Below are 25,803 nucleotides of genomic sequence, written 5' to 3' on the forward strand. Positions count from 1 at the left end.
TGGGTTTTGTGAGGGGGAGGACGGCAGTGAAAAATGTTCGATCTCTATTGACCTCTCTGGAAGTTGTAGCCCGGAAACGCCTACCGTCGCTTTTAGTTAGTTTTGACGCGGAAAAGGCGTTTGACCGGGTCAGTTGGTCGTATTTGTTTGCTGTTTTGCGCTCTTACGGTTTTGAGGGTTTTTTTCTAGAGGCTATTAAGGTTTTATACTCGGAGCCGAAGGCCTATGTGTGGGTAAATGGAGAACGTTCGAGATCCTTCCGGATTTATAGAGGGACGAGGCAGGGGTGTCCCTTGTCTCCTCTTTTGTTCATTCTATCCTTGGATCCTCTTCTCCGTGAAATGATACAGCACCCGGAGATTAAGGGTGTACAGATAGGAGATTCCGAGTTCTTGCTCTCTGCTTTCGCAGACGACTTGCTTGTACATCTTACAGAGCCGCGCTCGTCTCTACCGGCTCTCTTGGAACTATTTACGGAGTTTGGAGATTTTGCGGGGTTCCGTCTCAATTACAGTAAATCATTGGCATTGTCCTCGATGGAGGACCTAAGGCAGACGTGGGGCGAGGAATTCCCTCTTCGATGGGCACCGGGATCTTTTAAATATCTCGGCCTACATATCTCGATGAAAGTCTCAGAATTGTATAGCCTGAATGTTTCTAGATTGTTGAGAGCCACAACGGAGAGACTGCGTGCTTGGCAGTCTTTGCCACTATCTCTTAGTGGGCGGATTCAGTTATTCAGAATGGTGGAGTTCCCTAGGTGGTTATACCTATTACATATGCTGCCCCTTTATTTGAAAACAAGGGATTTGAATCTGTTGACAAAGGTGCTTAGGCGTTTCTGTTGGGGAGGTAGGAAGGCAAAATTACCGTTGCACATGCTGCAAGGGACATGGAGAGGAGGAGGCCTTGGGCTCCCGGATTTGAGGAGGTATAATTGGGCTTGTCTCCTGCGTTATCTTGGCGATTGGTTTTTGGCGCGAGATGATTACACTTGGAGGAGGTTGGAAAGCCAATACTATGCGCCGTGTCATTTTCACTTTCTTTTGCAGGCTCCCAGCAAGTCACTTCCTCCTGATTTGCGCTCCAGTATACTAGTGCTCCCTCTACGGACGCTTTGGAGAGATATGATGCGGATGTTTGGCCTGAGTCGGTGCACCTCAGATCTTCTTCCTATTCAAGGTAACTTGCTGTTTCGGCCGGGTTTGGAGAATGCGGTTTTTCGGATCTGGGCGCGACATGGGATAACACGGTTGGAGCATGTGTTGAACCGGCAAGGTTACATGTTGAATCTGGGAGCACTGGGGCTAGGATATGATATGGGAGGTGCTTTTGCCCATGCCCAGTTAAAACACTATGTGGATTCATTGGAGACAGAGGCCCTGGGCTCTGGGCACTGTCGTCTTTTGAGGCAGTTTTTCCATTCGGTACAGAGTGAACGTCTTTCTATTTCTGGGTTGCACAAAGTGTTAGGGAAGTTTTTGACGCCCAAGGATCGGGAGTATATTCGACAGAGGTGGGCGGGAGATTTGGAGAGACCACATATTACTTTAGATTTCGATGTTTTGACGGCCAGGATACGGAGTTTGGCGGGGAGTGCAGGGCTTAGAGAATGCCAATATCGCATTCTTCATAGGGCCTATTTAACGAAGGCTCAGATATTCAAGATGGGGGGAGTTTCTACGCCCTTATGTGGGAAATGTGGGAGGGCTCCGGGATCTCTTTTTCATTGTTTGTGGAGCTGCTATAAAGTGAGACATTTTTGGGACTCCATTGCTCAATATCTGGCGGATCTTTTGGACTCGAGAATCATGTGCTCTCCGATGGGAATTTTGTTAGACAAATATGAAGCTTTTCTTTTATAGGGGGGCTCGGCCCGTCAATTGGTTCGGAAGGCCTTTTTGATTGGTAAGAGGCTAATAATGAGCCAGTGGGTGGCGGAGACCCCTCCGGACTTCTGGCATTGGCGCAACAAGCTACATGAGTTTATGTTGTTTGAGAGGAGAGGTGTGGGCAGCTCCCCTGGGCGGCTGAGGCGGTTCTTGGATGTTTGGGGGCCATATATTCACAGCCTGTCTCCTAAGGGGCGGAGTTTAGTGGTGAACTCGCTTTAAATATATATTGAAGTCAGACCATCCTTTGTGGTAAGAAGTTGGAAGTCTGGATATCTCCCAACAAGGGGAGGGGGGTAGGTGGGGGGGGGGAGGGAAGGATTTCACTGTTTGTTTTACTGTTCTAATTTTTGGTAACATTCTGTTCCTTACTAAATTTTGAGAGTGGTGGAAGTTTGATATGGGTTGGGGGAACATATGAGTTCAAAGTAGACTGTTTTAGAATGCTGGCAGGGGGGGAGGGGGGTGTTATACTAAAACATCGATGATAATTGTTATCTGTATAATATCATCAATAAGAACTGTTGAAACATGAATATAAAGCATAGTTGGGGGGGGGGGGGGTAAAAATGTTAAAAGTTTGATGACTGTAAGCAGTGGTGTATATTTGTTGTGTTACTACCGTGAGTGTTGCAATATTGTACTGAAATCGTTGTGCTGAGGTGGATTTGTAATTTTTGATTCATCAATAAAAAACCGTTGAAACATAAAATACTGTTGTACATTTGCCAAAAGAGATGTGGTTTTTCCTGTAATTTAGGACTTAGCATGCATCAAGGACAATCTACTTGCCCTGTTGAAGTACTTGAAAAGTTTTATGGTGCTTATGAAGAAGAAAGAGAAATACAGAGGCTCCCTTATAGACTCACAAGATATTTGTGTAGACAGTAGCTGAAAAACAGTGCAAGAACTATGGAGGAAGAAACTGCACTGTGTCATTAAAGACCTATGCACAGGTCAACAGGAATGGCATGAGACCATAGTGGTATGGAGAAAGGGAACTATACAATCAAAGAGGTGGTAAGGGACAAACGGTTTTAAATTCACAGAGAAACTCAACATTGAACATTGCTTCCTCCTACAATGAAATATATCCATGGTTAGCATTTTAACTTGTATAAGAGGTCGATGCAGAAAGCCATATGTTAGAGCTACGCACCAATGGCTGAGCATATGGCTTCTATCGTGACATTGGTGAGAAAATGTTCTGCACTGGTGCATTAAGATAATGAGATGCAAATTCAAAGCAAGTGGAACTTGAATGCTAATTAGGGAAAGCCCGTCAGACACATGAACACAAAGGTTTTACGAGAAGGGTGGCTTCACTGTGCATATCTGACCAAAACAAAAAATTCTGCGCTTAAATATTAGCCTCACAAAAATTTCTTGCACCTAAAATTTTCACAAGACTAATATTTATGCACAGAACAACATGTGCAGATGTGTGCTGGTAATTTTGTTTTCTTCAGGCATGTGCACAGTAAAGTTGCTGTTACCTCTGTGCACAGCTGTTAATTCAGTTCTACATTTTGAAGTTGCAGGTACTCACAATGGTTGTAGAAGAAAAAAAAACTGGTAGTAAATTCCAAAAACTGGCAAAAAAAAAAAAATCCTCTCAACTAACACTTCTAGGTTGCCTTGGACTAGATGGTGAATTTCTCACATTGTGCAAGCGTTAAACCCCCATTTACTTCAGCACACTGCAGAGAAATATCTAATATCCTTATTACCATTCATCTTAATATACTGTGCACCCATGTGTATTGTGCGAGTTAACTGCTGTGGTAGATCCCTTTCTGGATCATGTGGCCAGTAACATAGGTACAGAACCCTCTCTGACTGCATACTTGGAGGCATATTTTCTGCATCAGCCCCTATGTCACATAGGTTCAGGTGATTATTAAATAATAAAAATCAAGTAGTGTGAACATTTTTGGAGAACTGGAATTCTTTCTATATTGAATCATGATCTAGTATTTAATTCCACTAAAAACAGAACCTGTTTTGCAGCAAGATGTTTTTCACTAATATTTTACATATAATACTCACCTATTCTGTACTAAAAAGTCAACTATATGAAGAGAAATTCGGTCTACTGATCTTACTGCAAGATGAAGTGCAGTTTCTCCTTGCTCCTAAAATATAAGATAAATTACAGTCATCAGTATTTGGAGATGTTTCAAAAGTTAAGCAAAAAATACAAATTAAAAGAAATTTTTTTTTTAACCTCAACATGACATTTGTATAGCCTTAAAAACTTAATACATATTTTATCTTGCAAAATTACAACAGGCATGCCACAGAACTGCTATAAATCAACATCTTCAGCAGATGTGAAATTACTAGTGAAAAAGCTCATCAAAAATGTCAGACAAAAGAGTAAGCACACAGAGGGCTAGATTTTATATATGGTACCAAAAGATGAGCTATTCTATAAGCTGCATTTAGGCGCAGTTTATAGAACACTGCAGCCATTTGCACCAACTGAAAAGTGGTGCAAATCTACGCACCTACATTAGGCACATATCCCCGTTATTCCATGAGAAGAGATCTCCAAAAATTAGAAGAATGATCAAAGGTATATCAGTTAAAATTTAATCCAAGAAGTGCAGAGTGATGCATTTGGGGTGCAGAAATCCAAAACAGCTGTACCAGATAGGAGGGGAGAGACTGGTAAGCTCTGTTCAGGAGACACACTTTGGGGTGATGGTGTCTGAGGATTTCAAGGAGAGGAAACAATGCGACAAGGTGGTGGCCGTGTCCAGAATGATGCCAAGCTGCATAGACAGTATAACAAGCAAAAGAAAGGAGGTGTTGATGCCCCTCTGCAAGTCATTAGTGAGGCCCCACCTGGAGTATTGTGTTCAGTTTTGGAGGCCACATCTTGCTAAGGATACAAAAAGACTTGAAGCAGTTCAAAGAAAAGCAAAAAAATGGTATGGGGTTTGCATAGTAAGATGTACAAGGAGAGACTTGATGACCTGAACATGTATACCCTGGAGGAAAAGAGAAACAGGGATGATATGATACAGACGTTCAAATATTTGAAAGCTATTAATTCGCAAACAAATCTTTTCCAGAGACGGGAAAGGTGGTAGAACTAGAGGACATGAAATGAGGTTGAAGGGGGGCTGACTCAAGAATAATGTCAAGAAGTATTTTTTCACTGAGAGGGTAGTAGATACCTGGAATGCCCTCCCACAGGAGGTGGTGGAAACGAAAACAGTAATGGAATTAAAAAATGCATGGGATAAACACAAAGAAATCATGTTTAAAAGGAATGGATCCAAAGAAGCTTAGCACAGATTAAGTTACAATACAAGTAATTGGGAAGCAAAGCCAGTGCTAAGCAGACTTCTACAATCTGTACCCTAATGGTGGCCGAATAGATTTGGATGAGTTGGAGCAGAGCTTTACAGGGGCTTCGATGATAACTTCAGAAGTTTTAGAACAAGGACTGTGCCAGGCAGACTTCTATGGTCTATGCCCTGAAAATGGCAAAGACACAGTGGCGTACCGGGGGGGGGGGGGGGGGGGGGCAGTCCGCCCCGGGTGCACGCCGCTGGGGGGGGGGTGCCGTGCGCCTGTTGGCCGAGTCCGCTCGCTCCCTCCCTGCTGCTCCCTCTGCGCGGAACAGGTTACTTCCCAGCAGGTAAAAATGCACCCGGGGGGGAGGGGGTGAATTTCGCTGGGTGGGGGGCCGCGCTGCACCCGGGGGGGGGGGGGGGGGGCACATCGGCGATCCGACCCGGGTGTCAGGCAGCCTAGGAACGCCACTGCAAAGACAAATCAAGATCAGGTGTACATATGAAACATATCCCACAAAATTCTCTCAAATAATGTGCAAAAGTACTTTAAATACTATATCTGCTCTAATGGAGTACAATAAATGTGAAAGGGAAAAAGCCTCAACACCCTGACCTCCACCCGTATTGAAAACCTTTCTGTGTGCAAAGGACTTTTAGGACTTATACACGGTCAAATTTCCTCAGAGACATAAAAACTTGCTAAAACTCAAGATGAGTTCAATTTCAACTGGATCCATCCAAACATGGCAAAAATCATAAAGATATCAAACACTTAGCTTAGTCTTTAAAAAAAAAAAAAAAGAGACTTATATTTCTGAGAATTAGTCACACCAACTACGGCCAGTTTCACTTTCAGCCGTCTCAGCTGAAGAAAACTAAACCTAGAACTTGATAGCAAAGCACCAAAATGTGGTTTACTATAGGCAAAGCTGCAACCATAAATAAAGATGAAAAAGCAATAATTAAAGAAATATCAAAAAAAGTTGACAAAAAAAGAGTCTGACAAAAATTAAATCAGAAAAGTGTGTTGAAAAAATGAGAGAAACCATATCAAGGTCTACAACAGGGTGGTAGAGGTCTGGCAACATGTTAAAACCCGTAACCTCAATAGGGGGAAGATTCTATACATGGTGCTTTAAAAAAAAAAAATCAGCAAGGAAATTGTGCCAACTAAGCGTATTCTATAAGCAGTGCCTAGATTTATGCACAGTATATAGAATACGCTTAGTTGATATCTGTGCCTAAAACTATGCGCCTCCACTTACAGTACACCAATGAAAATGTGGCATAAATCCCGGCATGTAGATTTAGGCGCACTGGGCCATATTCTATAACTACGCGCGTAAAATTACAGAACGCCCATTTCCACACCAATAACCACACCCCTTTTTTGCCTGCGCACATTAGAAGTTAGGCACACTGCATTACAGAATGTGCTTAGAGAGTTGTGCATGTAAATTCTAGTTATTGCCAATTAGTGTTCTTTATTACTTGTTAAGAGCCGTTATCAACGCTGATTAGCTTGTTACGCCAATTAAGTTATGTGCGTTGTTATAGAATACGCTTGGATTTCAGCGCAGATCTCTAGGCACACTATATAGAATCCGGGGGTAAGTGCTTAAAAGCTTCCTGGAAAAGCAGCTGGAGTCCTCTGACCACACACAAAACAAGGTGCACGACCCATTTAGTATGATTCATTTCTGATACTTGTCAAAGAAAAATGTTACACGTCCTCAGATGTGAACATATCCAACATTAAAAAAAAGCAATTTTTCAAATTAAACAACTTCACAAGAAAAATTCTCAGAAGCAGCTAGATAATGAATTCCAAATATCTTACGTGTCCATTTGCTAGTGGAATGGTTTCCGTTAGATCCACACCATCAGCATACAATTGTACTAGTCCATAAATGTCTCGTCCTTTGACCGCTTCACAAAGATTATGTAGTTTAACTGCATTATCAGTATATTTCTTTCTTGCATATTTTCTTTCAATATATTTTGCAGTTATGTAATCTTTTCTTGCATTCCTGAAATATGAAATGTCAAGATTTTATTTTCAAATTATACATGCATTTCACTTGAATTTAAAGATAGGTTTTGAGAAGCTACATTTCTTCCAATCTAGTACAAAACCATGGTTTGGTCTGATTTATTCATTTTATAGGCTGACTTCCAAAACACTACCAAAGTGGTTATAAACAAAAATCAAACACTACCAAAGTGGTTATAAACAAAAATCATAAAACATCAAACACTATAAACAGTAAAACTATAATCATACCATTATAAACAGTAAAACCATCATACACTAATTTCAAAATCTGACTTAAAAAAATAACAACAAAAAAAATCCAAACGTGATTATGTCTTATACTTGAACAAACATGGGTTTAGTTTAATACATGGGCTATAAATGATTATCCACATTACAACAGACATCACTGCAAGTGGTGATATTTTCTTGCTTTTGTTACCAAGACAATTATTCAAAAAGAACATTGCAATGTATCTGCTTTAATATGAGTGTCTACATTTTTGTTAACTCTTTCCAATAGTTTTATTTTGAATATGAAAAAAAAACCTACAGATTTCATTAACAGTTTTATATGAAGAAAAAATATGTTTCCTTTACTTACATGCCACTACTTGGACTGGGCTTAACCATCTCATCAGCAGGCAGGCAGGCTTCCATTATGTCATTAAAGCCCGCATTTCCAATATTCTTAGCAAGCTGTCAAAATATGTAATATAGTAACATAGTAAATGACAGCAGATAAATACCTGTACAGTCCATCTAGTCTGCCCAACAAGATAAACTTATTTTACATGGTATGTGATACTATCTTTAATTTTAACCTTTGGTTCAGTCACTATATTGTAAAAATTTTACTTTACTCCATAAAGTCCAATTCTTTTTTTTTTTTTTTTTTTTTAACTTCCATCATCTTTACTGAGAACACAAACGAAACATAACTGCCAAATAAGCCAGTTACTGGCATTTCTTACTCCCACAAGGTAAAGACCAAGTAGATTTCCATTTCACAACAACACTCTGTCCATCAACATGTCAGAAAGCTTTTCTTACACACTGTACTTTTGATCTGTGTCCCAGAGCCATCAGGGTTTCCAGGTGCCAATAACCACCACCCTCCCTCAACAACCTCCCTTGTTAAGTGAATTACAACACAACATATTTAATCATACACTGATGTAAAGAAAATTTCCTCCTTCCTGATTTCCCCTATTGCATATATGCCACACTGAATGGTTTCTGATTGTTAAACAAAATGTATTACTAGACCAAGGGAACCTAAGTAAATACATAATGGTTTTTAAATTATAACTTCATTTATTTAAGGAACAAAGTTATCCAACACCTATATCACCCATGTTAATCAACAAATTGACCAAATTGAACTAACAATTAGATTCTACTGATTGAACATAGCCAGGCTTGACAGCAGGTGGTCGGTCCTGTTGAATCTAAATCTATATACTGAACCTTACCACGAGAGTAACATAGTCACTACAAAGTTTTAAGAACACTATGCTATGATCAAAGGAAATTTCACAAGAGATGAGAATAAAAAAAAACTCTGAAATATATGTCTGTAAACAGTTACAAATCCATTTCTAAAACTCAGACTCCATTGAAAGATAGTGAGAGCCATTATCTCCAAATGGAGAAAACATGGAACAGTGGTGAACCTTCCCAGGAGTGGCCAGCCTGTCTAAATTACTCCAAGGGTGCAGTGACAACTCATCAGAAAGTCAGAAAGAACTGCAGGTCTCTTAGTCTGTGTTCAAGGCTCACAATAAGAAAGACTGGACAAAAATGAGATTTATAGAATAGCAAACAATACTCATTCAGGAATCTAATAAAACAATACTTCCTCAATATTAAATCCAAGAAATTATACAGAAAATTCTTACACTAATAACAACATTGTTATAAATTTAGTACAAGTTTATTCATTTCAAAAATTCTTTTCAATAGTAATCAAGCACAGCAATCTTATCAAAAACATAGAACTCCTTCCCCATATGTATAACATTATTAAGAAAAGATTAAGACAACATCCTCAGGAGTCATTCCATGGTGAGAATGCTGAAATAAACCACCCAGCACACTACAAATGTTCAAATCAGTCCAAATAGGTCAATTCCTTCCCATTAGTTTGAAACAATCTTCATACATGGAAATCGTTCAAGACTCCTCAGTCCATTGGTTTTCCATAAAGGTAGGCAATTATAATACATTCTTATATTCCACTCTTACAGTGATCTTCCAGCCTGACACAAAATTTGTGTTTCGCCCCTTAGGCGTCATCAGGAGCTGTCAGCCTGTGCATACAAAGTCATTGCATTTAACCATACAGTTATTAATTTACAATAAAACAAATACAAATCAAAACACACTCACCAGGTATCGGACAATTCCCATTCTTAGCACGACATAGCTGGAAAAACTCAACCCGTCTAGTGTTCCATTGCTTCAAAGAACACCTTTGCACATGCGTATTCCAAAGCAAGCAATATCCTAATTTTATACAAATCCGAGCTCAGGCATAGCCAATCACATTAACTACATCTTCAATCTATTACAGGGGCACGTCAAATTACATCAGCAAGTCCCATTCTATTTCCCGATTTAGGCCAGCTGGCTCAAGAGTGTTATAAAGAAAAATAAATTTCTGTTCTACGCGATATAATTTATAAGGAGCATTACCACCTCTAGAGTTCTGCAGCTAGTATAAAACCACAAATTGCAATGTATCTATTGGGTGTCCAGCTTCCATCCAGTGGGAAGTGATGCCTCCACTTTCTTTAACCGTATATTGCTTCAATGTTCCGCTATTCTAATTTTTATTCTCCAAGTCGTATAACCAATATACCATTTGTCACATGGGCAACATATCACACAGACCACTTCCAGCGAGTTGCAATTAGTTGTACTTCTCAAATAATGTGTCTTATTATGTTTAAATACAATTTGATCAGTGCATACATTGTATTTACAGTAAATGAATGCATTTATAGAATAGCAACATGGCAGAAAGTGCCACTATCCAAGGGTAGCATCAATGTTCATCTCACATTTGCAGACAGACACCTGGATGATCCCCACAGCTCAAGGCCCCATGACAGCCAGCCTTGCATTACCTATTAGGCAGTCACCACCCCGGAGCAGCAAAGGAAGGGTGAAAATCCTCACAGCAGTATGACAGAACAGTAAAGAAGGAGAGATATGCTGAAAATGGGAAGGGGATGGGGAATGCTGGACACCATGGGCAGGAAGAAGGGAAGGAGAGATATGCTGAAGAGAGAAAGGAAAAGGGGATGGGGAATGCTGGACAACATGGGCAAGTAGTGGAAGGAAGAAAGGGAAGGGGAGATGGGAAGGAAGAAGGAAGGGAGATATATGCTGAAGAGGGGAAGGGGAAGGAGATGGGGAATGCTGGACACCATGGGCAGGAGGGGAAGGAAGAAGGGGGGGGGGGAATGCTGGACATCATGGGCAAGAGGGTGAAGGAAATGGGGAGAGGGGATTGCTGGACTCCACGGGCAGGAGGGTGAAGGAAATGGGGAGAGGGGATTGCTGGACACCATGGGAAGGAAGACGGGAAGGAGAAATATGCTAAAGAGGGACAGGAAGGGAGTGCTGGACACCATGGGAAGGGTGGACAGATGAAGGGAAGGTGAGTGAAGGAGAGAAATGCTGAATTTCACGGGGAGGGGAGGAATTGAGAGGGAGGGAAGGGATGCTGAAGGCCATGATGGGGTTGAGAGGGAGGCAAGGCAGATTATAGAGACCATGAGCTGGAGAGGGGGGGGTGTGTTTGAAGGAGAAAAATGCGGGCCACCTTGGTTGAGAGGGAGGGACAGAGAGATGCTGAATGTCATGGGGGACTATGGAATGCTTCAAAAGGGTTGGGGGTGTAGTTGGTGGGTAATGCACAGGCACCCTGAAACAAAACAGTGTTCTTCTGCTCCTGATATATATACAATAATAGAGGATATCAGGAGCAGGGCCAGTCTTAGCAATTGCGGGGTCCTGTGCAGACCAGTTTAGTGGACGTCCACCAACTACACCCGCACCCCTCTCCCCCTGTCACCATAAGCCATAATTTATCAGTTTAAAAGAAAGTTTAGAGCACTTGGAACCCCACCTCACTTCCCTGCTTGCTCCCTTTTGTAATTAATTAGATCTGCCTCAGTATATTTCTTCACTTTCTAACCTGAAGTCTTCGCAGTACCAGTGACAGCAGCTGTGGCTGCCTTACTCAACGGCTGCCTCCAGCATGTACCGGGCCTTTCACCTCTGACCCATACCCGGACAGGGAAGTACAGGCAAGGAGTTTTAATAGACAGGAGAGCTAGTGACGTCAACACGCTAAATCCAATTAGGTTAATCTCCGTTTCCACTCCCCAGCGCAGCCGTCATCCAGTACACTCAAAACAAAGCAAGCAACCTAAGAGCTGCTGCATCCATGTTTGTCGTTCTTTATTGTTGGTAGCATTTTAATTTAATCTCACTTATATTTTCAAACATGCCAGCTTGTGCAGCATATGGATACACACAGAGGAAGTATAAGAACAGAATAACTTTTCATAGGTAGAGTGGTAATTTGTTATAAATTGTAATCAGTCTGTCATTTGGAGGGGCTAAGAGATTTTTTTCTCCTGGTTAAAGGCCACTAAAACAGACATGTTATGAGAATCAGGTGCTCAACATTAAGAGTTTCTATTTATTTATTTATTTACTTATTTATGATAGTTATATCCTACATTTAACATGAATTAGGTTGAAACTTGGGAGCATTTAAAATCTTTTTTTTTCTGTGCCTAGATCAAAAGAGAAAGATGGTTTGTAGTAACTTGCTCCTTTTGTTTTATGGATTGAATTGGTATATTATAAAAATGCACTTAATATTGTTTATTACTACTATTTAAAAGAAAGATTTTAAATAATGAGGGTAGAGCTACCATCATGCAGAAGTCCATAGTCAGTCTAAATGTGCCAACATTGTCCAGTTCAGCAGAATATTAGCAGCCAAGTTCATATAAAGTTAATTATGTTCAGTGGAAAATAAATCTGCTGCCTCAGGCTGCTTGCTATGTGAATATTCCACCATTGTTTCATTATTGTTACCACATATTACATATTATGGGCATTTGCTTTAAACTTTGATTGTGAGTACTTTCAAGGGAACTGTGGGACCGCTGGGAGTGTGGCCCTCAGTAACCTAGAAATCACTGGGGATAACTAGAGAGCGGGAGACTCGCCCAGAGGTGGTTGTGACCCAGTTGGTGGGAGGAGGGTACTAGTGTAGAGCACAAGCCTCAGGTGCAGGCAGCCCTGATCTGTGATGGGGATAGACCCTCTAAGTGGCCACTGGGTAACCCCAGGTGGGTGGCTAGACATTTTGTGACACCATTATGAAGAGAATCACTCACAGGGCAATAGGAAGAAAACATAATCATACAGTAAAATGACTGGAGTTAAACAGTACCCAATTCTTGTTCAAAATCATTGGATGTTTAATAACAGACAGTGCAACCTCTGAAGAGCTGATGCAATATGAAAGAAATGGCCGCAAGTTCCTAGACTCAAGAAAGAATGGTAAGCACCCATCTTGGGAAAGAGTTAAATTTTCCTGCAGCAATTCACAGTCACATGCCAACTACATGGCCTTTCTTCTGCCACGTCCTGCTCTATCTACTGCAATTTCCTGTTCTGATGCTAAACAGGAAGTTGCAGTACAGAGGGCGGGACGCAGCAGGAGGAAGAACATGGATTACAACTGTGACTTGGGGGAGGAGGACAGAAATGGAGGAAAGGATATTTTACAGCAGGAACAATGCTTTTTACTGTTTATTATATTTGTACCCCGTGCTTTCCCACACATGGCAGGCTCAATGTAGCTTCCCACAGGGCAGTAAAAAGTTTTGTTCCCACACCCACAGCGATTCAAGTTGGGGTGTGGCCATTACTGCAGATTTACAGCAGTTTACTGCAGTATATCTGCAGTAACTATAACTGTCGTTCTCTAGTATAAATATTGATTGAATATATCAAGTCTTTATAAAATAGGCACAAAACAATCACATTTTTGATCATTTTTAGACATGTCTTTTTATAAAATTATTCTCATTTCTACAAGTCTTTGCTACTTTCTAGATTATAAAGATACTTACCAGAAGTTCAGATGTTCCCAATACATCTAATGTAAGTGACTGAATTCTGGAGTAGTGAACACCAAGCTCCCTATGGATTCCTGAGCATTCAATGCATGTCAGAATACCCAGATTTGTTGAAAGCCAGGTGGGTTCTAAAAAATAAACAATAAAAACTTAATGTAGTCAGTACTTTTTATGACTGTCGTCGTATAAAACGTTGGCAAGAATTATGTAAAAAGAGGCCTGTATCTGTCTGCCTGTTTGGGGGGGGGGGGGGGGGGGGGGGGGAAATAATTTTCTGCCCATAGAAAAGGACAGAAAATAATGAGATCTTGTTTGCTGGAAAAATATGGGACTATCCCATTGTATCTTTCCTTTCCTTGCTAGACTTTTTTACTATCTTCCGACCTATGCTGCTCTACCCCTCTCTCCAAAACACCATAGAGAATGGAATAAACAATTGCATGGTGGAGTCAAATGGAGTAGACAGCATAGGAGAAGCAATATTGAAAAAGTGAGGTGTTGCAGTGGCAGAGGTAAAGTTAATAGAAGTGAAGAGAGGTTGCATTTCAGAGTGTGGAAAAAGGGAAAAGGAAGGCGATATGAGAGTGGATGGAAGGTTCAAGAAGGAGCAAAAGAAGGATGTATAAAAAGTAGGGAAGAGTGAGGCAAGTGGTAAAATTCTGGAGGAGAGTAGACTGGTGAGGAACTGACTGGAAAGGAAAGATGAGTAGAGCAAAGGCAATTCAAAGCGGGAAAAACTTTGAGAAGCAGAAAAAAAACTGAAGTGAGACATGGGACAGGAGGTGAGAGACAGAAAAAAAAGGATTTGTGTAAATAGAAAAACTCAACTAGTAAAAAAAATTTAATTTCAAAATTCATATTTTTAAAAAAATACATTTTGAAATGTCATACATAAAAAACAAGGAAAAAACCTCTTGAACAGTAATGGAGTTAAAGTTATTAACTAAACTAACAAGGCAAATAAAAATAGTAAAATATAATTCCTGTGAAGGGGAGGAAAAGGGGGTGGAGCAGATGGAAGTGGAAGAAGGGAGGAGGCTCAAGAGCAGAAGGAGACAGAACAGAGCCTTGCCTTTACTACTTTCCCAGAGAGAGAGAAGAGAAAGGATAGTGCCCCTGAAAAATGGAGGAGAGAAAAAGACTACACTACCCAGCAGCCCCAGCGCAAGCCCTGGTACAGAGATTACCTTCCCCAGCAGGCCACAGGGGAGAACTCTGACAAAGCAAGGGAGGGGCCCCTGGAGGGTAATCAAGTGAAAGAGGAACAGCTGAAAAGTGGGTGGGACGAGGAGCCTATGGAGTGGCAAGAGGCCGAGGAGAGAGGGAGAGAGAGAGAGAGAGAGAGAGAGAGAGAGAGAGAGAGAGAGATAGGAGAGCCCGGAGGAACCAATGGACCTCACTGCCTGGGCTCATTCCTTAGGGAAAAAGCTGAGAAAGCAGGTGAACTCGTGGTATGGCAGCTGGACTGCGAGGGGAAAGAGAAAGGGTCATGAGGGAGGAGGGTCAGTGTATTGAGAGAGTGACCCAAGAAAGGGGGGGGGGACCTTTTTTCTCCCCAAAGCGAGTTCAGGCTGTTTTGAACTGTGTGTTAAAGAGTGCTGTTTGAAGAGGGATTATTAGCTCCCCCGGTGTGAACTGTTCACAGCGGGAGGAAGCTGTTTGTTGGAAAGTGTTTGCTCAAGCCTGAAGAAGTTGTTTATTGGGAACTGTTTATTGGGGACTGTTTGCCAAAGCACCAGGAGGAAACCGGGAGCAGTTTCTTTCTTTTTTCTTGTGGTTTTTTTTCAACTGCCCTTCATGGACACTTCCTCTCTTTCCAAAGGGGAGGAGGGGGGAGAAGGAGAGCACGGGGCTGTAGACTGCTTAAGGTGGAACAAACTGAGATCTGGAAGCAGTGGAGTGGAGTGAAATAGTGGGATTGTGTTTTTTTTGCCTGCTTTATTTCTGAACTGCTGGACTGTGAATCCCAAGGGAATAAAGATACTGACTGATTTTGCTTTCTGGAGTTTGGATTTCTTTGAGCCCTGCCCTGTGGACTGAAGTGGGCTAGGAGGCTGAGCCAGGTCTCCTGATTCTTAACCGAAGTGGCCAAGGCAGAGGCAAGATCCTGAGGACCCATGGAGGAGGGACAGATCTTTCACATTCCACAACTCCAAAAGTCATATTTTTAAAATAGATTTTCAATTTAAAAATAAGTCTCAAGACAATTTTCAAAATTGCTGCATTGGACAAGGCATGTGCACATTTCCACTTTTCATTTTTTGGGAAAAACAAGAACAGACTTGAAAACAGAACCTATGGGGGTCTTTTACTAAAGTGCATTAGAATTTGCATTTAAAATGCTTTAATGTTTGCAAAACTACTGCGGTAACATGTAACATGCAGATACCATGTAAAAATGCCTATTCACGCACGGTGCTCTGCTTGCAGTTAGCACAGAAGCCCTTAGCGCCTCTTATAGAGGAAGCAATGAGTGGTCCTGTGCTAACTGTGCACCAGGTAGACCTATTCTTTCTGCTCGTCAGTCTGTGTTAGAACCGTTGTCTCAGTTTCTTGATGAATTTTTGAAATCGGAAGTACCTAAAATAAAATCATATATTAGGGACAGTACACATTTCCTGCAAAAACTTGCATCAATAGTGATTGAAGAAGGTCCATTTTTGATGGCAACATTAGATGTGGCATCACTGTATACCTCTATAACTCAAGAAAAAGCTTTGTCAACCATTCAGAGAGTGCTGGATAGGAGAATTAGACCCCATCTGATTCCCACTGACTTCCTCATCAAATTGGCACGATTAGCATTAAAAGAGAATTATTTTCTATTTGATGGCATCTTGTACTTGCAAAAGAGCAGGGTAGTTATGGGTGCTACCTTTGCCCCATCAGTTGCCAATTTGTATATGGAACAGTTTGAGGAGGAGTGGTTGGGATCTTCCCCTTTTCATGCCTCTATATATCGATGGTGGAGGTACATTGATGATATCTTCCTTTTATGGAGGGGCACATCTAAGGACTTTTCTTCTTTCATGGGATGGCTAAACAGTTGCAACATTAATATTCAATTTACGAGTAATCTTTCCAGTACTAACATCAGCTATTTGGATATTGATGTATTTATGACTCCATAGGGTTTTTCCACTAAAGTACATCATAAAATGACGGAGAGGAATACTTTCTTACATCACAGTAGTTGTCATCCCTTGCATATGCAAGACAACTTACCCTTTTCTCAGTTTCTAAGAATCAAAAGGATTTGCGGTGATGATTCTACTTTTAATCACAAGCTAAAGATCTTATGACAAAGTTAAGTAAACATGGTTATCTAAGTACAACAGCAGGGATTTACTATTATCTACAACTTCCCCGAGGGACAAGGATGATGACACCATGACTATGGTTCTTAGATACACGGAAGCTAGTGATCACATAGCGAACATTTTGAGGCACAGATGGGACATTTTACAGTCTTCTCCTTTTTTTCATCAAAAGAGACTAAGAATTGCATTCTCGAGAGGAAATAATTTAAAAGAAAGATTGAGTCCTGCTGATGTGAAAGTCAAGAGATCTCCTACAAGAACTCTGGGTCATTTCAAATGTGGCAATTCTCAGAGCTGCAGAATTATGTTACAAACTAGATCTTTTTTTAACACTGCAACTAATACCACCTTTTTGCTCAAAAATTTCTCCAACTGTTCCACTGATTTTGTTGTTTATACCATCACTTGCCCCTGTAAAAAAACATATGTAGGTGTCACATCTGTGGTTGTGACCCCTCTCAGGCTTACCTTATTTCTTGGGGTCAGCTTCTGATCCGGCTGCTGTCTGTCCTTTCTGAGTTAGTTCTGTCTCTGTGTGCTGGCTGCTTCCAGCATGGCTCTGATTACTCCACCATATTGCACCTGTGTGTGTGTTGCCTGAGTTAGCTCTGCCTCTGTCTCTGTGTGCTGGCTGCTTCCAGCATGGCTCTGATTGCTCCACTGTGCTGCACCTGTGTATGTTGAGCCTTTCTATGCTTCAAGTATGCTTTCTGCCTGCTTCTTGGTTTGTGCTCCCCTCGCCCTCTGGTGACCAGAACCGGTGGCTGCCAGAGACTGTCTTGCTGTCCCTACCCGTTCCAGGCTTCAGCCCAGTCTGGTCCGGATCTTCCAGGCTGCCAGACCTGTCTTTCTTGTTTGTGCCTGAACAGCACCCATAGTTGCCTTGAGATTGCTGCAGCTGAGCCTCAGAGCACCTGGAAACCCTGGCACTTGGAGTGAGGGCCGTGGGAAGATCGGGGTGGAACTGGGAGTCACCCCGGATACAGCTGTAAGGAAATGCAGAAGGGCTGCAAGTCCTCCACAGCACCTGGTGGGAGCGCTGGGCACCTAGAGCGGAGGCCCTGAGTGGATCAGAGTGGACCTGGGAGTCACCCCGGAGAAGGCAGGATATGCAGATGAGCTGCAAGTCCTCCACAGCACCTGAAAGGCAGCCGGTGGTAGAGCTGGGTACCTCTCAGCTGAGGAAAGGCTTACCAGGGGTTAGGCCGAAGCCAGCATTCCTCCCCCTGAGGGTCACCTGATCCCCCTGAGGGTCGCCTAACTGCTTTTACCACATTCTCTGGCAACAAATTCTAGAGTTTAATTACATGTTGCGTGAAGAAATATTTTCTCCGGGGGGGGGGGGGGGGGGGGGGTGTTTTAAATTTACCACTTAGTAGCTTCATTGCGTGCTCCTTAGTCCTAGTAATTTTGGAAACAGTAAACAAGCAATTCACCTCTACCCATTCCACACCACTCAGTATTTTATAGACCTCTATCATATCTCCCCTCAGTCGTCTCTTCTCCAAGATGAAGAGCCCTAGCAGCTTTAGCCTTTCTTCATAGGAAAATTGTCCCATCCCATCTATCATTTTTATCGCCCTTCTCTGTACCTTTTTTTAACATGCGGTGACCAGAATTGCACATAATAATGAGGTGAGGTCGCACCATGGAGTGATACAAAGGCATAACATTCTCATTTTTGTTTTCCATTCCTTTTCTAATAATTCCTAACATTCTATTTGCTTTCTTAGCCGCCGCAGCACACTGAACAGAGGGTTTTAATATATTATCAACGATGATACCAAGATCCTTTGCCTGGGTGGTGCCCCTAATGTGGAACCTTGCATCACATAACTATATAACTTGGGTTCCCTCTTCCCCACATGCATTACTTTATAATTGCTTACATTAAATGTCATCTGCCATTTGGATGCCCAGTCTCCCAGTCTTGTAAGGTCCTCTTGCAATTTTTCACAATCCTTTTGAATTGACCAACTTTGAATAACTGTGTCATCAGCAAATTTAATTACCTCACTAGTTAGTCCCATCTCTAGATCATTTATAAATATGTTCCAGGATGCTGGAAATAAAACTCATGCCACCAGTGAGCCAGCTGGCCCACCCAGGAGCTCCATTAAAAAACATCCAGCGATTACTTCAGGCACGCAGGCTGTGGTAAAATCTAGCCAAATGCTGTGGCCTAACAGCTCAGATGCCACTAATCTCTACGTCAATATCCATACTAAAAAAATAAGGTTTAGATAAGATGAAATCACTGCTAAGGCAAAGCCCTCCTAAAGGAGAAAATTCCTGCAGCACAACTGCAGCTTAAGTCTGCTGTTTATTTATAAAAGTATAAGCAGCCTAGGTTTCAGCCAAATGAACCAATGTGCCATACTGTAATGCAGCATAAATTTGACGCTTGAAACCTGACCTGCTCGTGAACAGCCACAGCAAAAGGATATCCCCAAACACAATGTGAAAGCAATTTCTCACCTGGTCCAGGATTAGTTCAGAAATACTACAGAAAGAAATCCAGCCACAAGAGATTTTTCTTTTTTTTTTTTTTGGGGGGGGGGGGGGGGGTGAGGGTGGAAATCTCACACTCCTGTCTCAGTTATCTCCTCAGCTAAATGTTGTTTATCCAAATACATACATTTAGAGCTGAAACACAGAAAAATGTGCATAAGTATTGATATACTGGGAAAGACCAAAGGTCCATCAAGACCAGCATCCTGATTCCAACAGTGGCCAATCCAGGTCACAAATACCTGGCAAGATCCCAAAAAAAGTACAAAATGTTTTATGTTGCTTATCCCAGAAATAGTGGATTTTCCCCAAGTCCAATTTAATAATGGTCTATGGACTTTTCCTTTAGGATGCCATCCAAACCATTTTAAAACCAACTAAGCTAACCGCCTTTACCACATTTTCTGGCAACAAATTCCAGAGTTTAATTACACGTTGAGTGAAGAAACATTTTCCCCCGATTTGTTTTAAATTTCCTACATTGTAGCTTCATCGCATGCCCCCTAGTCCTAGTATTTTTGGAAAACGTAAACAGACACTTCAGGTCTACCCGTTCCACTCCACTCATTTTATAGACCTCTATCATATCTTCCCTCAGCCGTCTTTTCTCGAAGCTGTAGCGATCTAGCCGCTTTAGCCTTTCCTCATAGGGAAGTTGTCCCATCCTCTATCATTTTCGTTGCTCTTGCCTGCACCTTTTCTAATTCCACTATATCTTTTTTGATATGCGGTGACCAGAATTGAACACAATATTCGAGGTGCGGTCGCACCATGGAGCGATACAAAGGCATTATAACATCCTCATTTTTGTTTTCCATTCTTTTCCTAATAATACCTAACATTCTATTTGCTTTCTTAGCAGCAGCAGCACACTGAGCAGAAGGTTTCAACGTATCACCAACGTATCATCAACGACGACACTTAGATCCCTTTCTTGGTTGGTGACTCCTAACGTGGAACCTTGCATGATGTAGCTATAATTCGGGTTCCTCTTTCCCACATGCATCACTTTGCACTTGCTCACATTAAACGTCACCTGCCATTTAGACGCCCAGTCTCCCAGTCTCGTAAGGTAATTTTTCACAATCCTCCCGTGATTTAACTACTTTGAATAACTTTGTGTCATCAGCAAATTTAATTACCTCACTAGTTACCCCCATCTCTAGGTCATTTATAAATATGTTAAAAAGCAGCGGTCCCAGCACAGACCCCTGGGGAACCCCACTAGCTACCCTTCTCCACTGAGCATACTGACTATTTAACCCTACTCTCTGTTTTCTATCTTTTAAGCAGTTTTTAATCCACAATAGAACACTACCTCCTATCCCATGACTCTCCAACTTGCTCTGGAGTCTTTCATGAGGTACTCTGTCAAATGCCTTCTGAAAATCCAGATACACAATATCAACCAGCTCACCTTTATCCACATGTTTGTTCACCCCTTCAAAGAAATGTAATAGATTGGTGAGGCAAGATTTCCCTTCACTAAATCCATGTTGGCTTTGTCTCATTAATCCATGCTTTTGAATATGCTCAGTAATTTTGTTCTTTATAATAGTTTCCACCATTTTGCCCGGCATCGACGTCAGACTCACTGGTCTATCATTTCCCGGATCTCCTCTGGAACCTTTTTTAAAAATCCGCGTTACATTGGCCACCTCAATCTTCCGGTACCACGCTCGATTTTAAGGATAAATTACATATTACTAACAATAGCTCCGCAAGTTCACTTTTCAGTTTTATCAGTACTCTGAGATGAATACCATCTGGTCCAGATTTGCTACTCTTCAATTTGTCAAATTGCCCCATTACATCCTCTAGGTCTATAGAGATTTCATTCAGTTTCTCCAACTCATCAGCTTTGAATACCATTTCTGGCACCGGTATCTCTCCCAAATCCTCCACAGTGAAGACCATGAAGCAAAGAATTCATTTAATCTCTCTGCTATGGCTTTGTCTTCCCTGATTACCCCTTTTACCCCTCGGTAGGGGTACTACTACTACTACTATTTAGCATATGGCCTATCTAGTCTGCCCATTCATGCCATCTACTCTTCCTATAACACTCCCTTAGAGATCCTATGTATTTGTCCCAAGCTTTTGAATTCAGATATTTTTTTCGTCTTCACCACTTCCACCAGGAGGCCGTTCCACAAATTTACCACCTTTTCGGTGAAGAAGTATTTCCTCAGGTTTCTTCTGAGTCTGTCCCCTCACCGTCATCCTATGCCCCCTTGTTCCAGAGTTTCCTTTCAATTGACTCACTTCCTGTGAATTAATGCCACATATATTTAAATGTCTCTTATCTCTTCCCTCTCCCGCCTTTCTTCCGAAGTATACATATTGAGGTCTTTAACTCTGTCCCCATACACTTTATGATGAAGACCACTGACCATTTTAGTGGCCACCCTCTGGACCAACTCCATCCTGTTTATATCTTTTTGAAGGTACAATCTCTAGAATTGTATACAATATTCTAAATGAGATCTCACCAGAGTCTTATACAGGGGCATCATCACCTCCCTTTTCCTGACCATTCCCCTCTCTATGCACCCAAGCATCCTACTAGCTTTTGCTGTCACCTTTTCTGTTTGGCCACCTTAAGATTATCATAAACGATCACATCCAAGTCCCACTCCTCTTTTGTACACAAAAGTTCTTCACCCCTTAAACTATATCGGTCCCTTGGGTTTTCATATTTTTTTGCATTAAATCTTAGCCGCCAAATTCCAGACCATTCCTCTAGCTTCGCTAAGGAGAAATTAGACCTTACCTGCTAATTTGCTTTCCTTTAGTCCCTCCGGACCGGCCCAGGATTGGACTGATGGGTTGTGCACGCCTACCAGCAGGTGGAGACTGAGAAAAAAAACTCTGACTCTAGAGAGCCAATGAGAGCCCTGGTCACGTGACCCTAGCCTCAGTATTTGAATAACCAAGCAGAAAGGAAAAGAAGGACCTATATTCTGTGCCCTGAGGAATTTAAGCAGCCAGGCAGCACGAGAAAAACTAACGTGCTTAAACTACGGCTTTGCCGTGACACTGGGCGCACCAACAACTCGGGTCAGAGCCGTGGCATGGCCAATTATGTACAGAAATGTGTATCCCATAAACTGTACAAGTTGTATAATATTATGAACTGAATAACCAGAGAACTTGCAAAACATTTAACTTGTAGAACATAATGTATTTCTTATAGATCATAATGTATCTCCTTTAACTGTCTAACTAGCAGAACAGCTCTGTAGACGACAGTTGCATCTCTGTACACAGTAAAATTGAGAACCATAGAACACGGGAGGGACCTGGGCCGGTCCGGAGGGACTAAAGGAAAGCAAATTAGCAGGTAAGATCTAATTTCTCCTTCCTTAGCGTCCCTCCGGACCGGCCCAGGATTGGACTGATGGGACGTAACAAAGCAGTAGTCCTAAGGGAGGGACCCCAGCAAACCTGCTGTGAGTACGCGAGATGCAAAGACGGTCTCCTGACGACACTGTACATCTAGCCTGTAATGCTTAGAGAAAGAATGAAGTGACGACCAAGTCGCCGCCTTACAGATCTCCGCTGGAGGCACCAAGGAACACACCGCCCACGAGGCTGCCTGCCCCCGGGTAGAATGAGCTTTAAGCGCTGCCGGAACTGGTCTGTCTGCCAAGAGATAAGCAGACGTTATCATTTCTTTGATCCACCGAGACAAAGTAGGCTTAGAAGCTGCCAGGCCCTTGCGGTGACCAGCAAACAGCAGAAAGAGGCGGTCCGATCGACGAAAGTCCTCCGTAACCGCAAGATACCGTTTAAGTACTCTCCTAACATCCAGAGTATGCAACTTTTGCTGCTCCTGCGTTCCGGAGGAGGATCCCAGAATAGGAAGAAAAACCGACTGGGACATATGAAACCGAGATAGAACCTTGGGCAAAAAGGAAGGAACCGGCCGAAGGACCACTCGCTCTTTAGAAAATTCCAGAAATGGAGATCTACAGGAAAAAGCTTGCAACTCTGAGACTCTTCTAGCTGACGCGATAGCCACCAAAAACAACGTCTTAAGCGTTAAATCCTTCAGAGAACATGTTTGTAAAGGCTCAAAAGGAGGCTTTGTCAGAGACGAAAGCACCAGATTAAGGTCCCAAGATGGAAAAACCGATCTGACTGGAGGACGAAGAAGGCTGACCCCCTTCAAAAAACGAGCCACCTCGGGAAGACTAGCCAAAGACTTACCCCTTATTCTACCTCTGAAACAGGACAGAGCTGCCGCCTGCACCTTCAGCGACGAAAGAGAGAGCCCCTTATCAAAACCTCGCTGTAAAAAGTCTAACATCTGAGGTACTGACGCCCGAAAAGGAACAATGTCAGCTTCTGCACACCAATCCTCAAAAATTCTCCACGTGCAAATATAGTTTAAAGAGGTGGAACGGCGACGAGACTGCAGCATGGTAGAAATCACTGGCGTTGAAAATCCTCGCTTAGTTAAACGAGCTCGTTCAAGAGCCAAGCCGTAAGACAAAATCGAGCTGGATCTGGATGCGGAACTGGTCCTTGAACCAGCAAAGCCTTGTGTGCCGGAAGACGAAGAGGAGACGCCACGGACAGACGCTGGAGATCCGCGTACCAGGGACGCCGAGGCCAGTCCGGTGCCACCAAAATGATCGGCCCCCCGTGGTCTTCAATCTTCTGAAGGAGACGACCTATTAGTGGCCATGGAGGAAACGCGTAAAGAAGGCCGGAGGGCCATTGCTGCAAGAGGGCGTCTACCCCTGCCGCCCTTACATCTTTTCGGCGACTGAAGAAGCGAGGAACTTTGGAGTTGAGCCTGGAGGCGAAGAGATCTACTACTGGAAGACCCCAGCGCTGTACTATCAACTGAAACGCCCGATCGCTCAGAGCCCATTCCCCGGGATCGAGAGTGTGACGACTGAGGAAGTCTGCTTGCACGTTGTCCACTCCTGCCACATGCGAGGCTGAGATGGCCGTGAAGTGAATCTCCGCCCACGCCAGGAGACTCTCCGCTTCCCGACATAGGAGACGGCACCTCGTACCTCCCTGGCGGTTGATGTAGGCTACTGCCGAGGCGTTGTCCGAGAGAACTCGCACAGCTGTGCCCTCCAGAAGAGAACCGAAGTGCAGCAGAGCTAACCGAATCGCCCTGGTCTCCAGAAAGTTGATGGATTGAACTGCTTCCAGCGGCGACCAGAGGCCCTGAGCCCACTTGTCCAGGCAATGAGCCCCCCCAGCCCCGGAGACTGGCATCTGTTGTTAGAGGTATCCACCGCGGAGGCTCCAACGGCATCCCCACAGTGAGATTCTGCATCCGTAGCCACCAAAACAGAGAGATTCGCTCCCGGAGCCGCAAAGGCAGTCTCAACAGAAGGGAATCTGTTTGAGCAGACCACCGGGTCAGAAGAGACCACTGAAGAGATCTCATGTGAGCTCTGGCCCAGGGAACTACTTCTATCGAGGCAGCCATGGAACCGAGAACCTGAAGATAGTCTCGAGCACACGGTACTTTCAGATGCATCAAATTCAGAACCTGAGACCGGAGCTTTAGGATTCTGCCCTGCGGAAGAAAAACTCGACCCCTCGCAGTATCGAAGGTGACCCCCAAATACTCTAGAGACTGAGAGGGAACCAAACGGCTCTTGGCTATGTTCACCACCCAACCTAGGGACTGCAGGAACGTTACTACTCGCTCCGTGACCTGACAACTTTCTTGATAAGACTTTGCCCTTATCAACCAGTCGTCCAGGTAGGGATGAACCAAAATCCCTTCCTTCCTGAGAGCCGCTGCAACCACGACCATCACTTTGGTAAATGTGCGCGGCGCCGTCGCCAGGCCGAAAGGCAGAGCGCGAAACTGATAATGCCGGCCTAGAATTGCAAAACGCAAAAACTTGTGGTGAGCAGGACGAATGGGAATATGCAAATAGGCCTCTGTCAGGTCCAAGGCTGTTAAATACTCTCCCTTGCGCACTGCTACTATGACTGACCGAAGGGTCTCCTTCCGGAAACTGGTGACCTTGAGAGCGAGATTGACCGCTTTGAGGTCGAGAATAGGACGATGGGAGTCCTCCTTTTTGGGCACCACAAAGTAAATGGAATACCGACCTTGCTTGTACTCGGCAGGAGGAACTGGATAAATCGCCTGAAGATATAAGAGCCTCTGGAGAGTCTCCCGAACCGCACGCGCTTTGAGGGGAGAACGACAGGGAGACTCCAGAAAGGCGTCTGAAATAGGCCTTGCAAATTCTAAGGCATATCCGTCTCGAACCACCTCCAAGACCCACTGATCTGATGTAATGTGGGCCCACCTCTGATAAAACTGAGAAAGCCGAGCTCCGACAGGTACCAGAGAAGGACCCCTCGCACCTTCATTGGGAAGTACGCGCAGGGGAGCGAAAATTGCCGCTTGAGAATCTGCCTCCTCTGCGGTAACCTCGAAAGGACTGGTTCCTGGTAAAGAAACGCGATCTCTGAGGCTGAGAAGCTTTACCAGGCTGAAATCTACGGAAAGACCTTAGCCTACCACGTCCAAACAAGGCACCCCGACTGGATAGGCGAGGCCGATCTTCAGGG

At 43.2% G+C, this 25,803-nt stretch overlaps 1 protein-coding gene across 5 annotated transcripts in view; it reads right to left on the reverse strand.

Moving 5' to 3' along the window:
- Nucleotides 1-25,803, reverse strand: part of ASAP2 (ArfGAP with SH3 domain, ankyrin repeat and PH domain 2) — a 333,390-nt gene that overhangs the window by 127,744 nt on the left and 179,843 nt on the right. For all 5 annotated transcript variants that reach the window (XM_030198894.1, XM_030198893.1, XM_030198892.1 and 2 more), the window contains exons 15-18: nt 13,403-13,536; nt 7,840-7,934; nt 7,041-7,230; nt 3,942-4,027 (exon numbers count right to left, since the gene is read on the reverse strand). In XM_030198894.1, coding sequence (XP_030054754.1) covers nt 3,942-4,027; nt 7,041-7,230; nt 7,840-7,934; nt 13,403-13,536 — 505 coding nt within the window. The remainder of the gene's footprint in view (nt 1-3,941; nt 4,028-7,040; nt 7,231-7,839; nt 7,935-13,402; nt 13,537-25,803) is intronic.

The sequence above is a fragment of the Microcaecilia unicolor genome, chromosome 3, assembly GCF_901765095.1.
Source record: "Microcaecilia unicolor chromosome 3, aMicUni1.1, whole genome shotgun sequence".
NCBI classification, from domain to species: Eukaryota; Metazoa; Chordata; class Amphibia; order Gymnophiona; family Siphonopidae; genus Microcaecilia; species Microcaecilia unicolor.